This window comes from Myxocyprinus asiaticus, chromosome 46 (genome assembly GCF_019703515.2).
Source record: "Myxocyprinus asiaticus isolate MX2 ecotype Aquarium Trade chromosome 46, UBuf_Myxa_2, whole genome shotgun sequence".
NCBI classification, from domain to species: Eukaryota; Metazoa; Chordata; class Actinopteri; order Cypriniformes; family Catostomidae; genus Myxocyprinus; species Myxocyprinus asiaticus.
Window position 1 is genome coordinate 4,560,788 of NC_059389.1, and position 25,561 is coordinate 4,586,348.

At 38.6% G+C, this 25,561-nt stretch overlaps 1 protein-coding gene across 6 annotated transcripts; it reads left to right on the plus strand.

The window, feature by feature from the left end:
• Nucleotides 1-1,387: 1,387 nt before the first annotated feature.
• Nucleotides 1,388-25,241, plus strand: pgghg (protein-glucosylgalactosylhydroxylysine glucosidase). Of its 6 annotated transcripts, none has more exons than XM_051689407.1 (14): nucleotides 1,388-1,421; nucleotides 1,961-2,226; nucleotides 2,528-2,738; nucleotides 5,099-5,534; nucleotides 8,044-8,163; nucleotides 9,159-9,290; nucleotides 9,381-9,492; nucleotides 11,562-11,634; nucleotides 11,725-11,861; nucleotides 12,042-12,175; nucleotides 12,413-12,508; nucleotides 14,035-14,132; nucleotides 15,013-15,233; nucleotides 23,393-25,241. In XM_051689407.1, the coding sequence occupies exons 2-14, from the start codon at nucleotides 1,980-1,982 to the stop codon at nucleotides 23,467-23,469; spliced, it is 2,094 nt and encodes a 697-aa protein (XP_051545367.1). In that variant the 5' UTR covers nucleotides 1,388-1,421; nucleotides 1,961-1,979; the 3' UTR covers nucleotides 23,470-25,241. The 6 variants fall into 6 exon arrangements, with proteins under 6 accessions (XP_051545367.1, XP_051545366.1, XP_051545368.1 ...); XM_051689406.1 differs by lacking the exon at nucleotides 1,388-1,421 and adding an exon at nucleotides 1,513-1,824; XM_051689408.1 differs by lacking the exon at nucleotides 1,388-1,421 and having other exon boundaries at nucleotides 1,940-2,226; nucleotides 15,013-15,142.
• Nucleotides 25,242-25,561: the final 320 nt, after the last annotated feature.

The following is a 25,561-nucleotide window of genomic DNA, read 5'->3' on the forward strand; positions in this document are numbered from 1 at the left end:
CCCTCATCAACAGAAACAGCAGAAGAACAGCTGGAATAACGGATCCAACATTCCCACAGCGAGAGAGGAAGTTACAGTAAAACAAGACCTTCTGGAGTGCAAATGGCCACTTATTCATGTGGTGTCTTAATTCTTGATTGACACCTTGTTAAGAAGGTCAGAGTAGGAAAAAACTAAAAGATGGAAGATTAATGGTGAGAATATGAAGGTGAGAGAAAGTTTATGGCAAGGTAATTTCAGCATCACTAGTGGCACCAAATGGAATTGCAAAGTAATTACTGTTTTCAAACAGATTTCCAGAACACTCCCCCTATATTCCATTGGTTGAAGGAATGTATAGTCCCGCCCAAAACTCTTGCTATTGGTTGAGGCTGTGTCTGGCTGGTGAAGATGCTCAAACAAGCAGTAGTGTTTACAGTTTTAAGAGAAATCAACCTATAAATGACTGACTTGACTCTGTGTATTAAACCGAGATTAGCTAAAGTACATTAAGAATACATATTTCACCTTTAAAGCCAGTTTTGAATGAACTCTGGGCAGATTGCTAAGCATATAACATAGATCAGACTTTCGCCTATAGTTACCTTTGGCAAAAAACTGAATGACCCCTTGAGAATAAATGCCACCCCTCATCCCCCATCCTCTCATCTGTTTGTCTCATCTACATATACACTGACAACAAGGACAGCTCCTAATAAGGTACGCACAGCCAGTCTTGCTGTAAATATCCCTCTAGCCTGAGAGAGAGGGAGAAAGAGAGGAAGGGAGGGTGGAGAGGAAAAGTCTGAGGAAATGTGGAGCGGATGGATTGAGGCCTTATAAAGGCATGCTGCTCTTTTCCCATGGTCTGGAGCCCCAAACTCCGGCATGATGCCAAAAGGAAAACTGAACAGGGTTTGGCGTCATCTAGGGGCTGGATAGTGTATATAAAGTATGCTTAAATATGACAATATCTTCCCACAAAACTGAGTAAATGTTTAGCTAAAATGGCATTTTATATCAATATAACGCTTACATTTCTGTAAGAAGTGCTATTAACTCAAAGGAAATATCTTTATCTTGTCTGAGGCGACCGCTATAAATCTACTCAATAATCGGGCCAAATCTTTCCCAGTAATCACATTCGACTGTGATTGGTCCATCCTACCAGCGCTGAGAAAAATATCAAGTATCACGTGAAATTTACGCCCTGCTGCAGCAGCGGTCTGGAAAATTATTTGCTATTTAATAATGTCACTGACAAAGTTTAACAGCCATTGAATTGAAATACACAGTAAAAAAAAATATAAATAAAATACATTTATTCAGACCACAGACAGCAAGCCCCGCCCAATTGGAGTCATCTGACTATGTCTCCGCCTCTTCCACATATCTTAGATCAGCAGTGGCAACTTTTCTGCAGATAAAAGTTTCATACATCAGTAAGTACTTGCGTTTTGTCACAAACCAAACTTTTTTTGTTTTTGTATTAAATGTGCTGTTTTATTCATTTAAAGTCAATAAGTAGTGTTGAGAGATTTCTGATATCTAGTAAACAGTTTTAAATTGTTGTTGCTGTGTTTATGATGGTCAAAGTTACACTGAGCTATCAAAAGCTTAAATGAGACCTACAACAAGAGTCAATAAGGGTGAATCTCAGGAAAACATGTCCAGATCCTGAAATTAAAAGGGGAAAAATACGAAATTATATTTTGCATGAAGAAAATGGTGCAAGAGTGCTGTAATGCAATTTATCTCTTTTTTGTTGTTGTTGTTATTGTTCAGTATTTTGTCTTTTTGTGTGTATCATCTGACAAAGACCTAACCTTGCCATGTCATGAAAATGTAAAATTATTATACAAGTTTTTTTTTTGTCATCATATGACAACAAAATAACTTCCTGCATGTTGTTTACACTTTATATCTGGAGTAAGCCATCTTAAAAATTTTTTTTCAAACTTTCTATGTTTACTTTTGGCAGAAGGTGGAATTCCCCAAGAATGACCTCTGACCCGGTTGACCTATACATCTTCACCTCTGACACGCTACCCTCTGACCCTCGCTTCATGCCACCGCTCACCAACGGCCTGCTGGGATGGAGTGTGTTTAATAGAGTTATGCATATGGGCGGGGTTTATAATGGGGAGGGCGGGGCCTGTCACCGTGCCAACATTCCTTGTCCACTGGCGGTTCAAATGAAGACAGAGGAAGTAGGACAACACATGTACAAGTTAGATATGCGCTCAGGTTAGCATCATTAATTTTTTTTTGTAAAAAAATAGAATTATAATGTAAGTAAGGTTTTTGCCAAATAATTAGTTTTTTCATGAACGTTTTGTGGCCACTGTATGAAATGCCCCCTTCGCATGTGAAATGAGCAACAGCGCTTTCATCTGTTCACACTCTGGCTGCGGGTTTGCTGTTTGGTTCCATAACAACATCTTATTAGCGTTTGAATAGTGCATAAGCACTTTTATCTCAAAAGATCAAGGAAAGTTGATTCCTTGATATAAAGTTGATATATCCTCTCTTTCTCTCTTTGTATCAGGTATATTCTCTCATACCATAGTCACTCCACATGTTGAGATTTCTCAGGTTTTGTACGCTCACCGGCAGCACTCAAATATTCTAGTCATGGAAGTTTTCCTCAAGCGTTTGGTGTTGAGTGCTGAACCAATCACGATTCAGCTAGAGAGTTTTTTCAACCCCCAGAGTGATGACATCACTTTCCAGAATGCACCAGACTACAAGGGAGGAAGGTACATCTTCAGCTCCTGTTAATAATTTGACAAATCTAATTTAATATTGTTGCAGGCCATTCATCCACTAATTAAACTAATTAATTTGGGCTATTGAAAGATGGCTGAAATAGTAGGAAACTAGTGGTCGACCGATATGGGATTTTTCAGTGGCTTTTTAAACAGTATTGAAAAAGTTCAAATGTATGCTGGACACTTGTAAGCTGCTTTTCCTAGGGCTGCACAATTAATGGAATAAATAACTGAGATTGCTATTACAAATGAGATTACTATTTTTATAAGTGTGTGCAAACTTTTGACTTGTAATAAATGGGAATTTTGTTTCGGAAATAGTCTGCGACCCCTCGCAATAAGTTTTGCGTGCCATCCCAGTAGTTTTGCGTTCCTTTGCAATAAATTTACCATGTTTTTACTACAGTAATCATACTGTATTTTAACCATGATATTCGTAGTGAAACCATAGTGATAATACAGGAAAACAAAAATTATTGTAATAAAAATCATAATTTTGTGGGTATCATGGTTTTACTATAGTAATATTGTGGTAACACCTTAAAATAAGGTTTCATTTTTACATTAGTTAGCAACATTAGCTAACATGAGCTAACAATCAATAATACGTTTACAGCATTTATTAATCTTGGTTAATGTTAATTTCAACATACACAACTTTTGATTTAAAAAATGTGTAAGTATATGTTCACATTAATTAACGCACTTTGAACTAACATAAAAAATGATTTTTTATTTTTTATTAACTAACATTAACAAAGATTAATAAATACTGTAAAAAATATTTTGTTAATTGTTAGTTAATGATAGCTAAAATAGCTAATTCATTTACTAATGTTTACCAATGGGGTCCTGGGTAGCTCAGCCAGTATTGACGCTGACTACCACCCCTGGAGTCACGAGTTCGAATCCAGGGCGCGCAGAGTGACATGGGGTAACCTCCTTGTGGTCATGGAGAGTAGCATGAGTCTCCACATGCTGTGAGTCTCCGCGGTGTCATGCACAACGAGTCACGTGATAAGATGCGCGGATTGACGGTCTCAGAAGCAGAGGCAACTGAGACTTGTCCTCCGCCACCCGGATTGAGGTGAGTAACCACGCCACCACGAGGACCTACTAAGTAGTGGGAATTGGGCATTCCAAATTGGGAGAAAAGGGATAAAAAAATAAATACAATAAACTAATGTTTACAAATGTAACCTTATAATAAAGTGCTAATAATATTGTAGACTGTTAACGTATACAACTTTTGATTTAAAAAATCATAAGTTGAAATTAACATTAACCAAGATTAATAAATGCTGTAAAAGTATTGTTCATTGATAGTTCAAGTTAACTATTGATGTTTACTAATTTTAACAAATGTAACCTTATTTTTAAATGGTACCACAATATTACTATAGTAAAACCATAGTTAAATTATGGTATTTGCACAATAAAACCATGATAGCCACAAAATTATGATTTTTGTTTTCCTGTATTATCACTATGATTTCACTACGAATATCAAGGTTAAAATATGGTTACTGTAGTAAAACTATGGCAAATTTATTGCAAGGGAATGCAAAACTTATTGCAAGTGAATGCAAAAAACTATTGTGAGTGAGCGCAAAAAACTGTTGCGAGAGAACGCAAAACTCATTGCGAGTGAATGCAAAAAACTATTGCGAGTGAACGCAAAACTCATTGCGAGGGAACGCAAAAAACTATTGCGAGTGAACGCAAAACTCATTGCGAGGGAACGCAAAAAACTATTGCGAGTGAACGCAAAACTCATTGCGAGGGAACGCAAAAAACTATTGCGAGGGAGCGCAAAAAACGATTGCGAGGGAGCGCAAAAAACGATTGCGAGGGAGCGCAAAAAACAATTGCGAGGGTACGCAAAAAATTATTGCGAAGGCATGCAAAAATATTTTAGAAAAAAACGACCGCCCTGTCCTCTAAGGGGCTCCGTAGGTTTTACTACGAATATCAAGGTTAAAATATGGTTACTGTAGTAAAACCATGGCAAATTTATTGCGAGGGCATGCAAAACTTATTGCGAGTGAATGCAAACTATTGCGAGGGAAAGCAAAACTATTTCAGAAAAAAATTCCTGCTCTGTCCTCTAAGGGGCTCCGTAGGGAGGAAACAATTTTGTTGATCTGTTAATTATGGTGATAATCTTAAAAATATATACAGTATATACTGTATATCGGTCCATCGCTACATGTAACAAACATTATTTTCAAGATTATTTAATACATTTTGTACCATAACTGGATTTGATCCAAAATGGAATCTCAAGTGTCCCAACCTCTCACTTTTATTCCTGTCAAATCCATCAGGTGACACTTTATTCCTTTCAGGCACATATTTGGACAGACCTTGTCTTCCGAAATCCCTGGAGGAATCCGTCCATTTGTGCACCTGATCTGGACGCCCATCGCATCTTCTCTTACACACCCTCCCGACCAGAGCCAATCCAGTTGGGTTTTCCTGGTTGCTGTGGCCAACACCAGCGAGAATGCCCAATCATATTTTGATACTGGTTTGGAGCTTATTGTTACTGGTGACTTACGCCCCTCCCACCTGAGAAGCTGGGCGGAGCTTTGGATGGGGAGCAGCATTGAGGTGGTGGGACCAGAAACCCTGAATCGTGCTCTGATTGGCTGCATGTTTTATCTTCTCAGTGCATTCCCATCTTCAAGTGAAGCAACTAGTCCTTTTGGGGGGGTTAGTCCTGGGGGCTTGTCAACTGGGAGCAAAGAAGAGGATTACCACGGGCATGTGTTCTGGGACCAGGTAAGTTTAACACAAGGCAGTAGGTACAGTGTTGGGAAACGTTACTTTTAAAGCAAACATGTTACATTATTGCATTACTCCTAAATAAAAGTACTTAATACTAACTAATAATAACTTTTTATGGAATGTAACATTAAAGGTACACTACAGAATTCAGGGCTCTCTATCGACATCTGTGGTTGAAAATAAAAATTGCGAGTTACTCGTGGAAGAACATTGTTTTTTTTATGTCAGTTGTGCTTCGGCAGTGCTCTTCTGCGTAGATGAAACTGATGGTTTGAGGTTTTATACTCATAATTGCGTATGTCCGAAAAAGATGTTGTCCGAGCAAGTAAGTCGCATATCTGCACCCGGACATTGTTTTCTTTGTTTACAGACATGACGTAAACATGCAAGGACGAGTGACGGCAGTCTGAAATTTCCCGCCAAATCGAACCTGACAGATCTGAATGTAAAATAATTATTGTAAGCTTACTGTAGTTACTTGTGGTAAGGCAAGAATGTGGTTTTGAACACAGAATTTTTTTCATGTAGTGGCTCAAAAATGGTATTTAGTTAATTTCTTATGAAAAATCAAACATAGTGTACCTGTAATTGCTGTTGCATCAGTTATTTAAAAAAAAGGGATGAGTGCTTCATTATGTCCTGCCCAACCATTTCAATAGGAAATACATGGGCTATGTTTATATTGGAACGTTAAATTACTATTTATTTACTGAATATATATTTACTGCAGAGTATGCACTATATACTACTTACTATTCTTGGAGTAATAAAAGTAAGTGAAACAATAGGCAGTATTCCGTGATAAAAAAAAAAAATTGCATGTGAGTGGCATCCAGTTATCATCTTGGAAATAAAATTGTTATTTTGCCAATTTTAGTTCAATTTTGTATAAAAATGAGAGCTGTCAGAATTAACACGTTAACGCATGCGATTAATTAAAAAAGTTTAACATGTTAATTTTTCTTAATCACGATTAATGCATTTATCATTAATATAACATAAGCACTGGTGTGAAGGGCGGAACCTTTGTAATGTGTCCGCCCGGAGTCATTACACTGATGCACACGCCACAGTGCCAGAGCCTTTCTACCCAGATGAGACTAAAAGCTTAGCATAAAACAGCATAACACGGTGGTCCCATAAGCATTCTATGGGCGGTACTGTTGTAACACGCTAGTTGACTGTTACGCCCTCTCTTATGATAGAAACAAGCCCAAATGGGACGTTTGATAGAAATCAAGTATTTTCCAGCCTTTGTGTGTTTGTTTGCAAACACTTTTCATGGTGAGTTCAAAGCGGCGCTCGGCGCTGGCGTTGACGCTCTGATACGAATCATGAATGCAGCTTCACGATTGCTGTAACAAAGCAGATAGCCTTAGTCTACTGGCAGATTAATATTGTGAAGGATGAGAGTTTAAGAGATTTAATGCCCATTGCAATGAATATGCAACCTATATGTGAGGACTAGTTCTTTCATTTAGTCAAACTCCCACTTAAAAACTTTGGGAAATGTTTAATGTTAATTGAATTGGTGATATTTTAGTGCATTTCTATCATTATACTGTGGAAGGCTTTGTTTGGAAAATGTTAATAAAGCATTATATTGCTACATATTGTTTTGTATTCTTTCCTAAAATGGAAATAAATGAATGTTGGCAAGAAAAGAAGTATATATAATGACTTTTAAAATCTGCAATTAATTGCGATTAACTACAAAAAAATTTGCGATTAAAAATTGTAATCAACTGACAGCACTAATAAAAATGTCTTAAAGGGAGAGTATACCCAAAAACAAATATTCTCTCATCATTTATTCACCCTCATGCCATCCCAGATGTGTATGACTTTCTTCTGCTGAACCCAAATGAAGATTTTTAGAAGAATATCTCAGCTCTGTAGGTCCATACAATGCAAGAGAATGGGGACCAGAAAGTTTAAGCTCCAAAAATCACATAAAGGCAGCATAAAAGTAATCCATATGACTCCAGTGGTTTAATCCATGTCTTCATAAGCCTTATGAAAAGTGTGGGTGAGAAACAGATAATTATTTAAGTCCTTTTTAACTATAAATCTCCACTTTCACTTCCACATTTTTCTTTTGTTTTTGTTTCAAATTCTTCATGCATATTACCATGTACTGGGCAAGGAGGAGAATTTATAGTAAAAAAGAACTTGTTATTGAAAAATATTGATCTGTTTCTCACACACACCGATCTTACCGCTTCTGAAGATATAGATTAAGTTTATGCTGTCTTTATGTGCTTTTTGGAGCTTCAAAGTTCTGGCCACCATTCTCTTGCATTGTTTGGACCTACAGAGTTTAGATATTCTTCTAAAAATCTTCATTTGAGTTCAGCAGAAAAAGTTGTACACATCTGGGATGGCATGAGTGTGAGTAAATGATGAGAGACTTTTCATTTTTGGGTGAACTATCCCTTTAACTTTTGGCAGTTTTACATTGGTGTGGTGTAAGATTAACGCTGGCTCTCTGGCTCCCCCATAGGACACATGGATGTATCCTGGTATTGCACTGTTTTATCCCAGTCTGGCAAAGGCGGTACTAGAATACCGTGTAAAAACAATAGAGGGTGCCCAAGCAAATGCCCAACAGATGGGCTTCAAGGTACAGTGGGTGTTCTTCCTGTAGCTTTATATACACTGATATTACAACATAAACGGTAATTATTTGATTGAAAGAACAGGTCACTCAAGAATGAAAAATCATCCTAATGTTGTTCAAAACCCATATGACTTTCTTTCTTATGCGGAACACAAAAGGAGATTTTTTTTAATAAATATTGTGGTCCATCTTTTTAATACAAGGGCAGTAGATAGTATCACACTTTAAAATTTATAAAGTAACCCAAAGGTATCATAAAAGTATCAAATGTGAGTCGTGCGTCATATTCCAATTCTTCGGAAGGATTTTTCAGTGAAAATCGTGGCGTCTGCTGAACGTTCATGGGCGTTATGAGAGAAGCTAATTCACAGTAGCTCATGTGTTCATGCAAAAACCTATTGTTTTGTGTGAAAAAAATCGAGCTCTTGCGTGAACACTTACTTTTAATGTTAAAAGCAACACATTACATTATTGCATTAATCCTAAAAAAGTTACTTATTATACTATACTGTAACATTTTAAGGAAAGTAACATGTTAATTACAATTGCAACTGTGAACAAGCTTCTCTCATACATAGCGCTCAAAAACACACAACGAACGTAAAGATTTTAATTGAAAAAATTACTTGTATTTCGGGTTGTTTTTCACCAAAACCTATCATATGTCTTCAGAAGGCTTGGAATATGATGCACAAGTCACATGGACTACTTTTATGAATCATTTGGGTCCTTTTTAAGCTTTAAAGTGAGGCACTATCCACTGCCATTGTCTTGAAAAGACGACCTGCAATACTCATTAAAGCATCTCCTGTGTTCCACGGGAGAAAGAAAGTTAAATGGGTTTGGAACAACATGATGGTGAGTACATTATGATAGAAGTTTAATTTTTATGTGAAGTATCCCTTTAAACAAGAAATCTGTTAAATTATGAAGGTACCGGTATTGAGAAAAAGTTTTTCTACCTGGTGGAGTGGTCCTCAAAGCTACTGTTTTATCAGGGGTTGAAGTTTGCTTGGGAAAGTGCAGTAACGGGCCAAGACGTGTGTCCAGTGGACATTTATGCAGAGCAAGAGATTCACATCAATGGAGATGTGGTTTTCGCATTCGAACAGTACTTTTACCTCACACAGGTACTGAACACATACTACACACACACTTTTACCACAACAGCACATTGAACACTTTAGCAAAACATGTTTTGTTTTTCGGCCCTCATGTAGGACCTTGAAATGTTTAAGGAAGGTCGAGGCAGCGAGGTGGTGTGGGGAGTGGCTGACTACTGGGTTTCCCGGGTAACTTGGGACCCTACCGACCAGCAGTATCACATGAAAGGTAAACAAAATGACATAATCAGTCATGCAACTAACTAGAAATGGAGATTTACAACATGCTGAGCTTTGTAAAGCAATGCATGCATATACTTTTTAGGAGTAATGAGTCAAAGTATAACATGTTACTTTTTAAATTTTTATTTGAGAAAAATTATTTTTTAAGTAATCGAGCTGGGCTGCGTTTCCCAAAAGCATCGCAAGCTTAAGTTGATCATGGAGACCATTGGCGCCAATGGTTTCTACAATCTACTTAGACTTATGATGCTTTTGGGAAACGCAGCCCTGGTCAGTTTGTCGAGAATTAGCTTGTTATAGCCCTATAGAATTTTTAAAGTCTAGGCTACACTTTTTTTTTCACATTTTCCACGTTCTATTCAGTCTCGCGCACATAAGAGCACTCAGTCTGTCAAAGTACACTCTTTTGACCACGAGCTACTACGGACGTGTTTGACTGATGTGCACTACGACTGCTTTGTGATACTCTTTCAGCACAGTCAACGCTAGCTGCGTGCGGCGACAATGTGCAAAGAGGTGGACTGTATGTATGTCTAGAAAAATTAAGGCCACAGTATACTTCAGTTGTCCGCATTGCTGATCGCTCCGCGTACAATATGCATGACGCAAATTTCGTCATCAGAACAGTCTGCAGGACACACTGGCATTCCTTGTCTGTGCGCATCATCGGCGCACGCGTTCATATTTGCTCGCGGTCAAAGGGTATACTTTGAAAGGCAATGCGATCCGATCCGGAATGCAGAAAAACAAAGTGTAACTGGGTCTTTAAGGCTTTTAAGCGAAAATATGGAGACTTATATCTCTGCAGAACAAAAATGGGCTTTTCCCAATCTACAATTCCCTACTTTCATTGGTTAGTTTAGAAACGCTCATCCTAGGGGGCCTTGGTAGCTCAGTGGTAAAGACGCTGGCTACCACCCCTGGAGTTCGCTAGTTCGAATCCCAGGGCGTGCCGAGTGACTCCAGCAAGGTCTTCTAAGCAACCAAATTGGCCTGGTTGCTAGGGAGCAGTCACATGGGGTCACATGTGGCAGTCACATGGGGTAACCTCCTCTTGATCGCTATAATGTGGTTCGCTCTCGGTGGGGTGCGTGGTGAGTTGTGTGTGGATGCCGTGGTGGAATGGGTGAAGCTTCCACACGTGCTATATCTCCGCGGTAATGCGCTCAACAAGCCATGTGATGCGCGGGTTGACGGTTTCAGATGCGGAGGCAACTGAGATTCGTCCTCCGCCACCCAGTTTGAGGCAAGTCACTACGCCACCATGAGGACTTTGAGCGCATTGGGAATTGGGCATTCCAAATTGGTTTGGAAACTCCCACTGATTTCTACACTGAGATTAACTACTTTCATTGGATAGTTTAGAAGCCCATCCCAGTTTGAAAACGCCCACAGATTTGAAAACATCAATTACTGAGGAGGGCCTGGGTAGCAAGTAAAGACGCTAGTTCGAATCCAGGGTGTGCTGAGTGACTCCAGTCAGGTTCCTAAGCAACCCGGCTGCTAGGGTGGGTAGAGTTACGCTGGGTTAACCTCCTCGTGATCGTTATAATGTGGTTCTTGCTCTCGGTGGGGCACGTGGTGAGTTGTGCGTGGAAGCCTCCACACGCGCTAGGTCTCCGCGGTAATGCGCAGATAAGCCACGTGATAAGATTTGCCCTCCGTCACCCGGATTGAGGCGAGTCACTACGCCACCATGAGGACCTAGAGCGCATTGGGAATTGAGCATGCCAAAAGAAAAAAAAAAAAACATAAATTACTGTTCTGCAGAACTTACTGTTCTATTGTACTGTTCTATACTTCAAAAAATGCGGTGTAACTGTGCTGAAGTGTAATGTGCGCACGGAAAACTGCTATTCTACAAACCCACCTGAAATTCCCATGGGTCATGAGGGCGAATTAGCTTTTTAGGTTGTCTTACAAATTGATATCATGACTGAATTTTTTTACTTGTTTGAAGTAATTGAAATGCTGCATGAGAACCAGTGCAAACTTTGCCAGTGCTTGTTTGTAATGGATTTTTTGTGAGGTCTTGTGTCTTTGTTTGGGTGTTAGGGGTGATACCTCCTGATGAGTACTACTTCACTGTTGACAACTCAGTGTTCACAAATGCTGTTGCCCAACGCAGGTGTGCAAAGCAAGCATCACTATTACTATTGCTCATACTTAGGGTTAGGGATGTAAACAAACCCCTTTTTTTTTTCTTTCTAATATTTAGTCTGCGGTTTGCTTTGGAGTTGGCCAGCCTTTTAGCACAGCCCGCTCCTCCCGAGTGGCAGGAAGTTTCTGACAAGATCAAAATTCCATTTGACCCAAAACTGCAATATCACCCAGAGTTTGACGGCTACATGCAGGGTGAGTTGCCCTCATGTTATACTGTATGTCTAAACAAGCACATGTCAGCCACAGCTCAAAAATAATAAAATCTGTATTATGAATTGATGAATATTTTGGTTTTGGATAAACTTAAAGGTGTTAGTGTTGAATACTGTCACTGTGAATGCTGTTTTTACAGATTTGTTGTAAATTTCACAGGAACTAAAGTCAAGCAAGCGGACACAGTGTTGCTCGGATACCCTCTTGGCATTCCCATGACCTCAGAGGTCAGACGGAATGATCTGGAAATCTATGAGGCCGTCACAAATCCCCTTGGTCCTGCCATGACCTGGGTAATTCACACACCACACCAGACCAGACCTTTAAACTTGGCTCACGGACCAGATGTGAATACCACACTCTGTTTTAATGATTATTATTGGAAGTCATTTTTTTTTATTTTAGTTTTATTCTGTTTTATTTTTTATTTTTTTAATTCTTTAAAAAAAAAAAAAAAAAAGTTTTCCTGCCAAGTTTTTCTTAATCTGGATTTTTCATGCACTATACTGTGTTTGTGTGTGTTTGTGTAGGGCATGTTTGCTGTGGGTTGGCTTGAACTTGGTGAGACTGAAAAAGCACAACAGCTTCTGCAAAAATGCTTCAAAAATATCCAGAAGCCTTTCCAGGTAATAGCAAAGTACTCATATTATTTCTGCAGTATATATACTGTGCACAGTATGCAGATTTTCTGTATGCATGGATTACCCAGATGAAACTGTATACTACATTTGCCAAAATGTGCAGTATACAATCACTGCACAGTAAGTGAGATACTGTATCTCACAATGCAATCCAGAATTAGACCTTCCATTTTCAGAACGAACCGAAAGCGATTTCAAACTTGATTTTTAACATCTTCTAAATGAGATAGTTAAAAGTCTGAAATATTTACATACAACTGCATAATAACCATATTTATTACTGAGATCATAACTGGGTGCAGTTGCTGAATTAAACTTCAAACATTTATTATGTTGGCTTGACAAAGACCAAAATTATCAACTGTTGCTCCTCCTAGAGCTTCCAAGCTACATCCACCAAATTTGGTACAGACCTTCAGACTGTTCTGGAATAGTGTGCTGTGTCTTTTCTTACTGATAAGACTTACGTTGTTTTGCAAAGTGGACATTGAAAAATGGGAAAAATCCCATAGATTTACATTTGCCGCTTTTCCACCATCGCCCCGAACGGTTCTGAGCACGGCACGGAATGGTTACAGTAGCATTTCCACTGGAGCACGGTTTGGCACGGCACGATTATAAACTGTTTTCGGCCCGGAATTCTTGGCACGGTTAGCTAACCATACGTCATGGTTTTATTATGGTTTAACTAGTATTGTAGCCTACATTTATTTTTCTTAATGCCTTTTCCGTCAGGGAAGTGGATTACTAGCTCATTTAAACTCAAAATACATCAATATATTCTCATATACTATTTTCATATAATTCTTTAATAATATTTTGTTAATAAATATACTTTTTAGCTAATCTGGGAACTTATAGCTACCTTTCTGCATTTTCATGTCAGGTGGCAAACACAAGCCCTCAGCAAATGACGGTAAACCTCTCGCCTTTTTCTCTTTACTTTCTGGTCTGTGTTTTTGCTGTTTGTTAGCATAGTAAAACCAGGGGAAAAAAGTAGTCCTAAAAACTGAAACATGCGATCATCCTCCATAGCGCGCACGCTCCGATGTTTACCTTTCACGCCGTTACACTGTTACGTACATTCTCCTGATTTCATTGCACCACAGTGGAAAAAGAAACTGTAAACGTGCCAACTGGCCCGGATCGGCATGGAATGGTACAGTTTTGTGATGAGAACTATTCAGCCCGATGGTGGAAAAGCGGCTATTGGCTGAATGTTCAAATGGGCCAAATGTCAAACAAACCCACACAAGGCTTTTAATCTACTTTAAGTCTCTCTCTTTCTATCTGTCTATCTATCTGTCTGTCTGACTGTTTATCTGACTATCTTTGTGACATTCTGTCTGACTCTATATCTAGTTAGCTAGCTGGCTGTTGTTTTACTGTAATGTCTCTATAACCATCAAACTTCTTTGTCAAGCCAGCATTTAAGTTTGTCTCGACAAACTTTACCTATCTAGTTGTCTAGTATTACTTTTATGCATGTTTATTATTCTCTCTATGTTCAGGTATGGAGTGAGTCATCTGATGGTTCTGGTTGTGTAAACTTCCTCACTGGTATGGGCGGTTTTCTGCAGGCAGTGCTCTTTGGTTACACTGGCTTTAGGTGATTCTCGCTTTTTCTTGTTCGGAATGGAATCCTACCTAACTACTTACTGAATATTGCGCAGTAAATACTGTATACTGCCTAATTTTTTAAAGAATGTTAAGTAAAACAGTAGGAATAGAGCGCAACAGTCTGGTTCCGGAAGTAAAAATCCCATTCATTTATCCCGTAGACTAAATGATTTTCAACGATAACTTATAAAACTTTAAAGACAGACCTACCGTGAGCTACAAGGTTGTTCATCGATGGTATATGCTTCCGCTGAAGCCATCCATCCGTGTTATTTCACCTTAAATATATTGTTTCTATAGTTTTAATCAACAACCTAGTTTTATCCCAGTTTTATATATTCCCATTGTTTTTTTATTTAATGTCATCATTCGCAGTGCTTTATGGGATTGTAGTTTGTGCTCTCATTAAAGACGGTAAGTACACAGTCTTGTACCTTTGTCTTTGTGTCTGATTTTCAAATACTTTTTTGCCTCAAAACAAAGTCCATGATGTTGTGATTCTCCTCGGAGCTGGTTGGTTTGGTTCATGGCTCACAACTCTTTCATGAAGGATTTTACTAAAAGTCTATGGATGAAATGAATGGAGAAAATACTTCTGGAAACAAGACGGCTGAAAAAGTGGGAGGGCACTGTTGCGCTCTGTTGGCTGTGTTCGGAATGGAACTGGAATTTTGGACCAACATTATTTTTCTGTGGGCGTGGCTAACACTTGTTGTGATTGTGCCTGTTTAGGGTTAGAATTCTCAGATTAACCTGGAAGAGACACTTTAGCGCTAGTCACTTTATCGTATCACACCTGGAGACAACACAATGTAATATTTACAGTAGACTTGTTGGTATTTTATGTTTTATTTTTTACCTGTGTTTAGAGTGCAGAAGGAGGGCCTTGCCTTTGCTCCATTGCTGCCACGGGAAGTTGATGCACTCAATGTAAAAGGTGTGAGTTACCTTGGCAATAAGATGGATTGGTTAATAAAAGGCGAGGAAGTGAGCGTCATGGTAAGGAAGCCAGCAGAGGATTCTGGGAGTAAGGAACCGTATGCTCTGGAAGTTGTCCTAAACACTGGAACCACAATCCCACTTATTCCAGGTTATAAATACATTATAAACAACAGTGAACTAAAATAAATTAAACCAAGTGCCAAGCCAAACATCACTATTACTATTGCTCATATTTATTAGGGATTTGAACAAACTTCTAATGCAACACCCTAGCATTGAGGCAGTGACTTTTGCATGGGCTATATATGCTGTATATATATATATATATATATATATATATATATATATATATATATATATATATATACTACCGGTCAAACGTTTTGAAACACTTGACTGAAATGTTTCTCATGATCTTAAAAATCTTTTGATCTGAAGGCGTATGCTTAAATGTTTGAAATTAGTTTTGTAGACAAAAATATAATTGTGCCACCATATTAATGTATTTCATTATAAAACTAAAATGTAATTAAAATTTTTTTTTTGAAATTGATGACTTGGACCAAATAATAAAGAAAAGCAGCCAATAAGTGCCCAACATTGATGGGAACTCCTTCAATACTGTTTAAAAAGCATCCCAGGGTGGTACCTCAAGAAGTTGGTTGAGAAAATGTCAAGAGTTTGATGTCTGCAAATTCTAGGCAAAGGGTGACTACTTTAAACAAAATCCAAAATAAATCAAAACTGTGTTATATTTTAGCATCTTCAGTCACAACGTAATTCCCATAGTTCCATTTATGTTATTCCATAGTTTTGATGGCTTTACTATTATTCTAAAATGTGAAAAAAAAAAAAATTATAATAAAGAATGTGTAAGTGTTTTAAAACTTTTGACCGGTAATATATATGTATACATAAATATATATATATATATATATATATATATATATACACAACCCCAATTCAGAAAAAGTTGGGACAGAATGAAAAATGCTAATAAAAACAAAAAGGAGTGATTTGTAAATTATATTCACCCGTTGCTATATTGAAAGCACTACAACTACACATTATATGATGTTTTACCTTGTGTAAAACTGATCCCTGTGGCACTCCATACTTAACTTTTGTTTGATTTGAGAATTCCTTGTTTACATAGACAAAGTGGTAGCGGTCTGATAAATAGGACCTAAACCATGCTAATGCAAGTCCACTAATGCCAACATAATTCTCAAGCCTATTCAAGAGGATGTCATGATCTGTCGTGTCGAAGGCAGCACTCTATATAGATATAAAAGCACTAAAAGAGAAATGCAGCCACGATCAGATGATAAGAGCAAGTCATTTGTAACTCTGATAAGTGCAGTTTCTGTACTGTGATGAGGCCTAAATCCTGACTGAAATTCTTCATATATACCATATGAACATAGTTGGGAGAACACTACCTTTTCAAGTATTTTCAACATAAATGGGAGATTTGAAATCGGTCTGTAATTAGCCAGTTCTCCAGGATCAAGCTGTGGCTTCTTAATAAGCGGTTTGATAACTGCCATTTTTAAGTTTCTTGGGACATGTCCTAAGGATAGCTAGGAGTTAATAATATTAAGAAGAGGTTCTGAGATTACAGGGATACCCCTTTTAAGAGCTTGGTTGGTATTGGATCTAACATACATGTTGTGGCTTTTGATTTTTTGATAAGTTTTGTTAGCTCTTCATGACCTATAACAGCGAAGGATTGAAGTTGCTCGTGGGGAAAATTATGAGACACTGTTTTCTGAGGTGCTGTGACAGTTGATTGCATAGTTTCAATTTTATTTCTGATTATTTCAATTTTATCAGTAACGAAATTCATTAAGTTATTACGATTGTGCTGCAATGGAATATCTGGTTCAGTCGATGCTTCATTCCTAACCAGTTTAGCCACAGTACTGAATAAACACCTAGAATTGTTGTGGTTATTTTCTGAGATAATGCTGACCTGGCAGCTTTTATTGCCTGTCTGTAGCTACAGACACTATCCTTCCATGCACCGCGAAATACCTCTAATTTTGTATTCTTCCACTTGTGCGCCATTTTCCGAGCTGCTCTCTTGAGAGCATGAGTGTGATCATTGTACCACAGTGCAAGGCTTTTTTCTTTCATTTTTTGTAATTGAAGGGGGGCAACACTATCAAGAGTGCTAGAGAAGACTTTATTTATACTTTGTTATTACATCAAGTTCTTCTAGACTTTTTGGCTTACTGAGTATGTGAGACAATTCTGGAAGATTATTAGTGAAGCTATCTTTAGTGGTCGAAAGAACTGTTCTACCTGAACAACAGTGTGGTGTAGATTGAGTGACATTAGCTGATCGCAGCAAACAAGAGACAAGGTAATGATCTGAGATGTCATCGCTCTGCGGTAGAATTTCTATAGTATCAACATCAACTCCAAATGACAGAATTAAATCTAGCGTATGATTATGGGGATGAGTTGGTCCTGTCACATTTTGACTCCAAGAGAGTTGAGAATATCGATAAATGCTAATCCCAATGTGTCATTTTAATTATCTGTGGGAATGCTGAAGTCACCAACAATTAAAGCTCTATCTACATTAACTACTAGATCTGATAGAAAATTTGCAAATTCACCAAGGAAATCTGAGTACGGCCCGGGGTGATCTATACACTGTAGCAAGCGCAAAAGATGACAGAGATGGTTTAATTGTACCTGACAGTGTCATATTAAGCATTATTAGTTCAAAAGACTTTGGTGTTACTCCTCTGAGTAACACCAAAAACTTCACTGTAACACCTCCTCCTCGATCCTTCAGACGAGGCTCATGTTTATAACAATAACCTGTGGGAGTAGATTCATTTAAACTAATATATTAATCCGGTTTAAGCCAGGTTTTAGTCAGATCACATTCAAACTATGATCTGTAATAATTTAATTTACAAATATGTGCTTTAGTAGAAAGAGATCTAATGTTTAGTAGCCCTACCTTTATTTGATGTTTATCTTCAAAGTTTTTGTTTTTTTCAAGTTTGACCTTTTTTTTTCTAAATGATTTAGTGAGAATTTTGTGTTTGTTTGTTCGGGGAACAGACACAGTCTCTATGTGATATCTAGGTGATACAGTCTCTATGTGTTGTAGTTTATGTGACCTGTGTGACATCTGCTTCCTGACCTGGGCCCCATTTAGTCAAATACTATCATTATTAAGACTATGAGCCAAATTACTAGAGAGGAGAGCAGCACCTTTCCTGGAGGGATGAAGTGTGTCTCTCTTTAGCAGGCCAGGTCTACCCCAAAAACTCTTCCAATTGTCTATAAATCCTATGCTATTCTCCGGACACCGCTCAGACATCCAGCCATTCAGTGACACTAATCTACTATAAACCTTGTCACCACGACAAGCAGGGAGGGGGCCAGAGTATATTGCAGTGTCTGACATCGTTTTTGCAAGTTCACACACCTCTTCAACATTATCTCTAGTGATCTCCGACTGGTGAAGCCGGACATCATTAGTGCCGACATGAATAACAATTTCAGAAAATTTACGTTTAGCATTAGCCAGCACTTGTAAATTTGATCTGAAGTCAGACGCTCTGGCACCTGAAATGCATTTAACAATAGTGGCTGGAGTCTCTATTTCCACATTCCTAACAAAAGAATCACCAATTATTGAGGCTCTTTCAACATGATGCTCAGTGGGTGCATCACTGAGTGGGAAGAATCGATTGGAACCCTAACAGGAACGGGAGAGTGGTGTCGCTTTGCTGAGTGAGTATGCCGATGAGACGTCACCTACTCGCCCTGCTGCGGGGGCTCTTCAGCCGGAACCAAAGTGGGTGTGTTACTCACTGTACTATCCGCATCCGAAACGGTATCTACCGGCTTCTCTTTGTCGGATGCATGTCTCTAACTCATTAATCTTCTCTGTCAGCTTGGATGGTCCTTTTCCTCTTTGGCATGGAGAACACAATGACTGTGTTTTTCAAAAACTATTTGAAATGTGGACTCTTCGGACCAAAAAACATGGTTCCACTGTTCTACTTTCCATCTAAGATGAGACCGAGCCCAGAGAAGTCGGCAGCGCTTCTGGACAGTGTTGATGTATGGCTTCTCCTTTACATATTAAAGTCTTAACTTGCATCTGTGGATGCAGCAGTGAGTAGTGTTGACTAACAAAGGTTTACTAAAGTAATCCCAAACCCATGTTCATGATATTTATTACAGATGAATGCTGTTTTAAGACAGTGACGTCTGAGGGATCAGAGATCATACGCATTCAGAAGTGGTTTTTGGCCTTGCCCTTTACACAAAGAGATTTGACCATATTCCTTGTGTCTTTTAACTATATTGTGCAGTGTAGAGCGTGAAATGGACAAAATCCTTACAATTTGTCTTTGGGGAACATTGTTCTCAAAGTGCTGGATTATTTGCTGAAGCATTTGTTGGCAAATTGACAAGTCTCGAATGATCTTTGCTCTTGAAGGACTAGGTTGTTTTTGGAGGCTCCTTATATACTATGACACGATTGCCTCACCTGTTTAACATCTCCTGTTTCACAACACCTTGTTATTTTAACTCGTCAAATTGTTATTAGTCTTAAATTGCCCGTCTCAACTTTATTGGATTGTGTTGCAATCATCTGATTTGAAATTACTGTACATTTTCAAAAAAACAATGAAATTCACAAGGTAAAACATCATATAATGTGTAGTTGTGGTGCTTTCAATTTAGCAAAGGGTGCATATCATTTACAAATCACTACTTTTAGTTTTATTAGCATTTTTCATACTGTCCCAACTTTTTTTGGAATTGGGGTTGTATGTATGTGTGTGTGTGATATATATATATATATATATATATATATATATATATATATATATATATATATATATATATATATACAGTATCTCACAGAAGTGAGTACACCCCTCACATTTTAGTAAATATTTTATTATGTCTTTTCATGTGACAACACTGAAGAAATGACACTTTGCTACAATGTAAAGTAGTGAGTGTACAGCTTGTATAACAGTGTAAATTTGCTGTCCCCTCAAAATAACTCAACACACAGCCATTAATGTCTAAACTGCTGGCAACAAAAGTGAGTACACCCCTAAGAGAAAATGACCAAATTGGGCACAATTAGCCATTTTCCCTCCCCGGTGTCATGTGATTCGTTAGTGTTACAAGGTCTCAGGTGTGAATGGGGAGCAGGTGTGTTAAATTTGGTGTTATCGCTCTCACTTTCTCATACTGGTCACTGGAAGTTCAACATGGCACCTCATGGCAAAGAACTCTCTGAGGATCTGAAAAAAAGAATTGTTGCTCTACATAAAGATGGCCTAGGCTATAAGAAGATTGTCAAGACCCTGAAACTGAGCTGCAGCACGGTGGCCAAGACCATACAGCGGTTTAACAGGACAGGTTCCACTCAGAACAGGCCTTGCCATGGTCGACCAAAGAAGTTGAGTGCACGTGCTCAGCGTCATATCCAGAGGTTGTCTTTGGGAAATAGACGTATGAGTGCTGCCAGCATTGCTGCAGAGGTTGAAGGGGTGGGGGGTCAGCCTGTCAGTGCTCAGACCATACGCCGCGCACTACATCAAATTGGTCTGCATGGCTGTCGTCCCAGAAGGAAGCCTCTTCTAAAGATGATGCACAAGAAAGCCCACAAACAGTTTGCTGAAGACAAGCAGACTAAGGACATGGATTACTGGAACCATGTCCTATGGTCTGATGAGACCAAGATAAATTTATTTGGTTCAGATGGTGTCAAGCGTGTGTGGCGGCAACCAGGTGAGGAGCACAAAGACAAGTGTGTCTTGCCTACAGTCAAGCATGGTGGTGGGAGTGTCATGGTCTGGGGCTGCATGAGTGCTGCCGGCACTGGGGAGCTACAGTTCATTAAGGGAACCATGAATGCCAACATGTACTGTGACATACTGAAGCAGAGCATGATCCCCTCCCTTTGGAGACTGGGCCGCAGGGCAGTATTCCAACATGATAACGACCCCAAACACACCTCCAAGACGACAACTACCTTGCTAAAGAAGCTGAGGGTAAAGGTGATGGACTGGCCAAGCATGTCTCCAGACCTAAACCCTATTGAGCATCTGTGGGGCATCCTCAAATGGAAGGTGGAGGAGCGTAAGGTCTCTAACATCCACCAGCTCCGTGATGTCGTCATGGAGGAGTGGAAGAGGACTCCAGTGGCAACCTGTGAAGCTCTGGTGATCTCCATGCCCAAGAGGGTTAAGGCAGTGCTGGAAAATAATGGTGGCCACACAAAATATTGACACTTTGGGCCCAATTTGGACATTTTCACTTAGGGGTGTACTCATTTTTGTTGCCAGCGGTTTAGACATTAATGGCTGTGTGTTGAGTTATTTTGAGGGGACAGCAAATTTACACTGTTATACAAGCTGTACACTCACTACTTTACATTGTAGCAAAGTGTCATTTCTTCAGTGTTGTCACATGAAAAGATAAAATATTTACTAAAATGTGAGGGGTGTACTCATTTATGTGAGATACTGTGTGTATATATATACAGGTGCATCTCAATAAATTAGAATGTCGTGGAAAAGTTCATTTATTTCAGTAATTCAGCTCAAATTGTGAAACTCTTGTATTAAAGAAATTCAATGCACACAGACTGAAGTAGTTTAAGTCTTTGGTTCTTTTAATTGTGATGATTTTGGCTCACATTTAACAAAAACCCACCAATTCACTATCTCAAAAAATTAGAATATAGTGACATGCCAATCAGCTAATCAACTCAAAACACCTGCAAAGGTTTCCTAAGCCTTCAAAATGGTCTCTCAGTTTGGTTCACTAGGCTACACAGTCATGGGGAAGACTGCTGATCTGACAGTTGTCCAGAAGACAATCATTGACACCCTTCACAAGGAGGGTAAGCCACAAACATTCATTGCCAAAGAAGCTGGCTGTTCACAGAGTGCTGTATCCAAGCATGTTAACAGAAAGTTGAGTGGAAGGAAAAAGTGTGGAAGAAAAAGATGCACAACCAACCGAGAGAACCGCAGCCTTATGATTGTCAAGCAAAATCGATTCAAGAATTTGGGTGAACTTCACAAGGAATGGACTGAGGCTGGGGTCAAGGCATCAAGAGCCACCACACACAGACGTGTCAAGGAATTTGGCTACAGTTGTCGTATTCCTCTTGTTAAGCCACTCCTGAACCACAGACAATGTCAGAGGCGTCTTACCTGGGCTAAGGAGAAGAAGAACTGGACTGTTGCCCAGTGGTCCAAAGTCCTCTTTTCAGATGAGAGCAAGTTTTGTATTTCATTTGGAAACCAAAGTCCTAGAGTCTGGAGGAAGGGTGGAGAAGCTCATAGCCCAAGTTGCTTGAAGTCCAGTGTTAAGTTTCCACAGTCTGTGATGATTTGGGGTGCAATGTCATCTGCTTGTGTTGGTCCATTGTGTTTTTTGAAAACCAAAGTCACTGCACCCGTTTACCAAGAAATTTTGGAGCACTTCATGCTTCCTTCTGCTGACCAGCTTTTTAAAGATGCTGATTTCATTTTCCAGCAGGATTTGGCACCTGTACACACTGCCAAAAGCACCAAAAGTTGGTTAAATGACCATGGTGTTGGTGTGCTTGACTGGCCAGCAAACTCACCAGACCTGAACCCCATAGAGAATCTATGGGGTATTGTCAAGAGGAAAATGAGAAACAAGAGACCAAAAAATGCAGATGAGCTGAAGGCCACTGTCAAAGAAACCTGGGCTTCCATACCACCTCGGCAGTGCCACAAACTGATCACCTCCATGCCACGCCGAATTGAGGCAGTAATTAAAGCAAAAGGAGCCCCTACTAAGTATTGAGTACATATACAGTAAATGAACATACTTTCCAGAAGGCCAACAATTCACTAAAAATGTTTTTTTTATTGGTCTTATGATGTATTCTAATTTTTTGAGATAGTGAATTGGTGGGTTTTTGTTAAATGTGAGCCAAAATCATCACAATTAAAAGAACCAAAGACTTAAACTACTTCAGTCTGTGTGCACTGAATTTATTTAATACACGAGTTTCACAATTTGAGTTGAATTACTGAAATAAATGAACTTTTCCACGACATTCTAATTTATTGAGATGCACCTGTATATATATATATAAATCTAGTTACAGTTATAGTTAACAGCATACTTAGTTCAGGAACATTATATGTTAAGTATTTCTTATGGGTGTGATGAAAGACCCATATGATTTAAAAGAATGATTTAAGTGTTTCTGAAATAAATTCATTGGTTTATACTTGAAGCTGTTTTCATTTTTTCCTGCAGGACAGTCAGTGACGTTTCCACGGCAACCTGGTCAGATCCGTAAACAGAATTCCGGTTCTTACTGTTGGCTTCTCTGATTTGTCCACATCACAAACCACTAATCTTTCTCTGTCTGTGTGTTTATGTACTAATTTCTTCCAAAGTATGAAAATGACAATCCTTAGATTTTATATATACAGTTGAAGTCAGAAGTTTACATACACTTAGGTTGAAGTTATTAAAACTCATTTTTTAAGCACTCCAAAGATATTAAAAGTAATTCCAACAATTGTTTACAGACAGATTGATTCACTTTTTATTGACTATATCACAATTCCAGTGGGTCAGAAGTTTACATACACTAAGTTAACTGTGCCTTTAACCAGCTTGGAAAATTCCAGAAAATGATGTCAAGCCTTTAGGCAATTAGCCAATTAGCTTCTGATAGGAGGTGTACTGAATTGGAGGTGTACCTGTGGATGTATTTTAAGCCCTATCTTCAAACTCAGTGCCTCTTTGCTTGACATCATGGGAAAAATCAAAAGACATCAGCCAAGACCTCAGAAAAAAAATGTGGACCTCCACAAATCTGGTTCATCTTTGGGAGCAATTTCCAAATACCTGAAGGTACCATGTTCATCTGTACAGACAATAGTACTCAAGTATAAACATCATGGGACCACGCAGCCATCATACCGCTCAAGAAGGAGACGCATTCTGTCTCCTAGAGATGAACGTAGTTTGGTGCGAAAAGTGCAAATCAATCCCAGAACAACAGCAAAGGACCTTGTGAAGATGCTGGAGGAAACAGGTAGACAAGTATCTATATCCACAGTAAAACGAGTCCTATATTGACATAACCCAAAAGGCTGCTCAGAAGGGAAGAAGCCACTGCTCCAAAAACACTATAAAAAAGCCAGACTACAGTTTGCAAGTGCACATGGGGACAAAGATCTTACTTTTTGGAGAATTTTTCTCTGGTCTGATGAAACAAAAATTGAACTGTTTGGCCATAATGATCATTGTTATGTTTGGAGGAAAAAGGGTGAGTCTTGCAAGCCGAAGAACACCATCCCAACTGTGAAGCATGGGGGTGGCAGCATCATGTTGTGGGGGTGCTTTGCTGCAGGAGGGACTGGTGCACTTCACAAAATAGATGGCATCATGAGGAAGGAAAATTATGTGGATATATTGAAGGAAAATCTCAAGACATCAGCCAGGAAGTTAAAGCTCGGTCGCAAATGGGTCTTCCAAATGGACAATAACACCAAGCATACCTCCAAAGTTGTGGCAAAATGGTTTAAGGACAACAAAGTCAAGGTATTTGAGTGGCCATCACAAAGCCCTGACCTCAATCCAATAGAAAATTTGTGGGTAGAACTGAAAAAGCGTGTGCGAGCAAGGAGGCCTACAAACCTGACTCAGTTACACCAGTTCTGTCTGGAGGAATGGGCCAAAATTCCAGCAACTTATTGTGAGAAGCTTGTGGAAGACTACCCAAAACATTTGACCCAAGTTAAGCAATTTAAAGACAATGCTGCCAAATACTAACAGAGTGCATGTAAACTTCTGACCCACTGGAAATGTGACGAAAGAAATAAAAGCTGAAATAAATCATTCTCTCTACTATTATTCTGATATTTCACATTCTTAAAATAAAGTAGTGATCCTAACTGACCTAAGACAGGGAATGTTTTCTACGATTAAATGTCAGGAAATGTGAAAAACTGAGTTTAAATGTATAATGTATAAGGCTGGAAATGTATAAGGTGTATGTAAACTTCTGACTTTAACTGTATGTATATATATATATATATATATATATATATATATATATATACACACACACACACACACACAATACACACACTTGAAATCAAAACTTGAATGAAACATTTTGTACTTGATATCATTGTAAATTTCCAGGTTTATCTTTGTAATAATGCTAATTACTTTACATACCACATTTTGTGTTTTGTAATAATCCCAAATAATGGAGTAATAATACCTTGTTCTCTGTCTGTTGTTTCTTGGTTTGTATACATCAAATATATATCACAATTTGAAAAATGTTAACATATTATCATGTCTTGAATGACATTTTTTTTAATTGATATCTTTGTACATTTAAAATATACATCTTTGTAATAATTATTGTATACCTCATTTTACTGCAGTAATGTACTGTAT

Coding starts and splice junctions, on each gene's coding strand:
- pgghg (XM_051689405.1), top strand. CDS start 1,944: ATGTTTACTTTTGGCAGAAGGTGGAATTCCCCAAGAATGACCTCTGAC. Junction 9,493..11,561: donor CCAGCAGTATCACATGAAAG/GTAAACAAAATG, acceptor TTTGGGTGTTAG/GGGTGATACCTCCTGATGAG. Junction 12,176..12,412: donor TTGGTCCTGCCATGACCTGG/GTAATTCACACA, acceptor GTGTTTGTGTAG/GGCATGTTTGCTGTGGGTTG.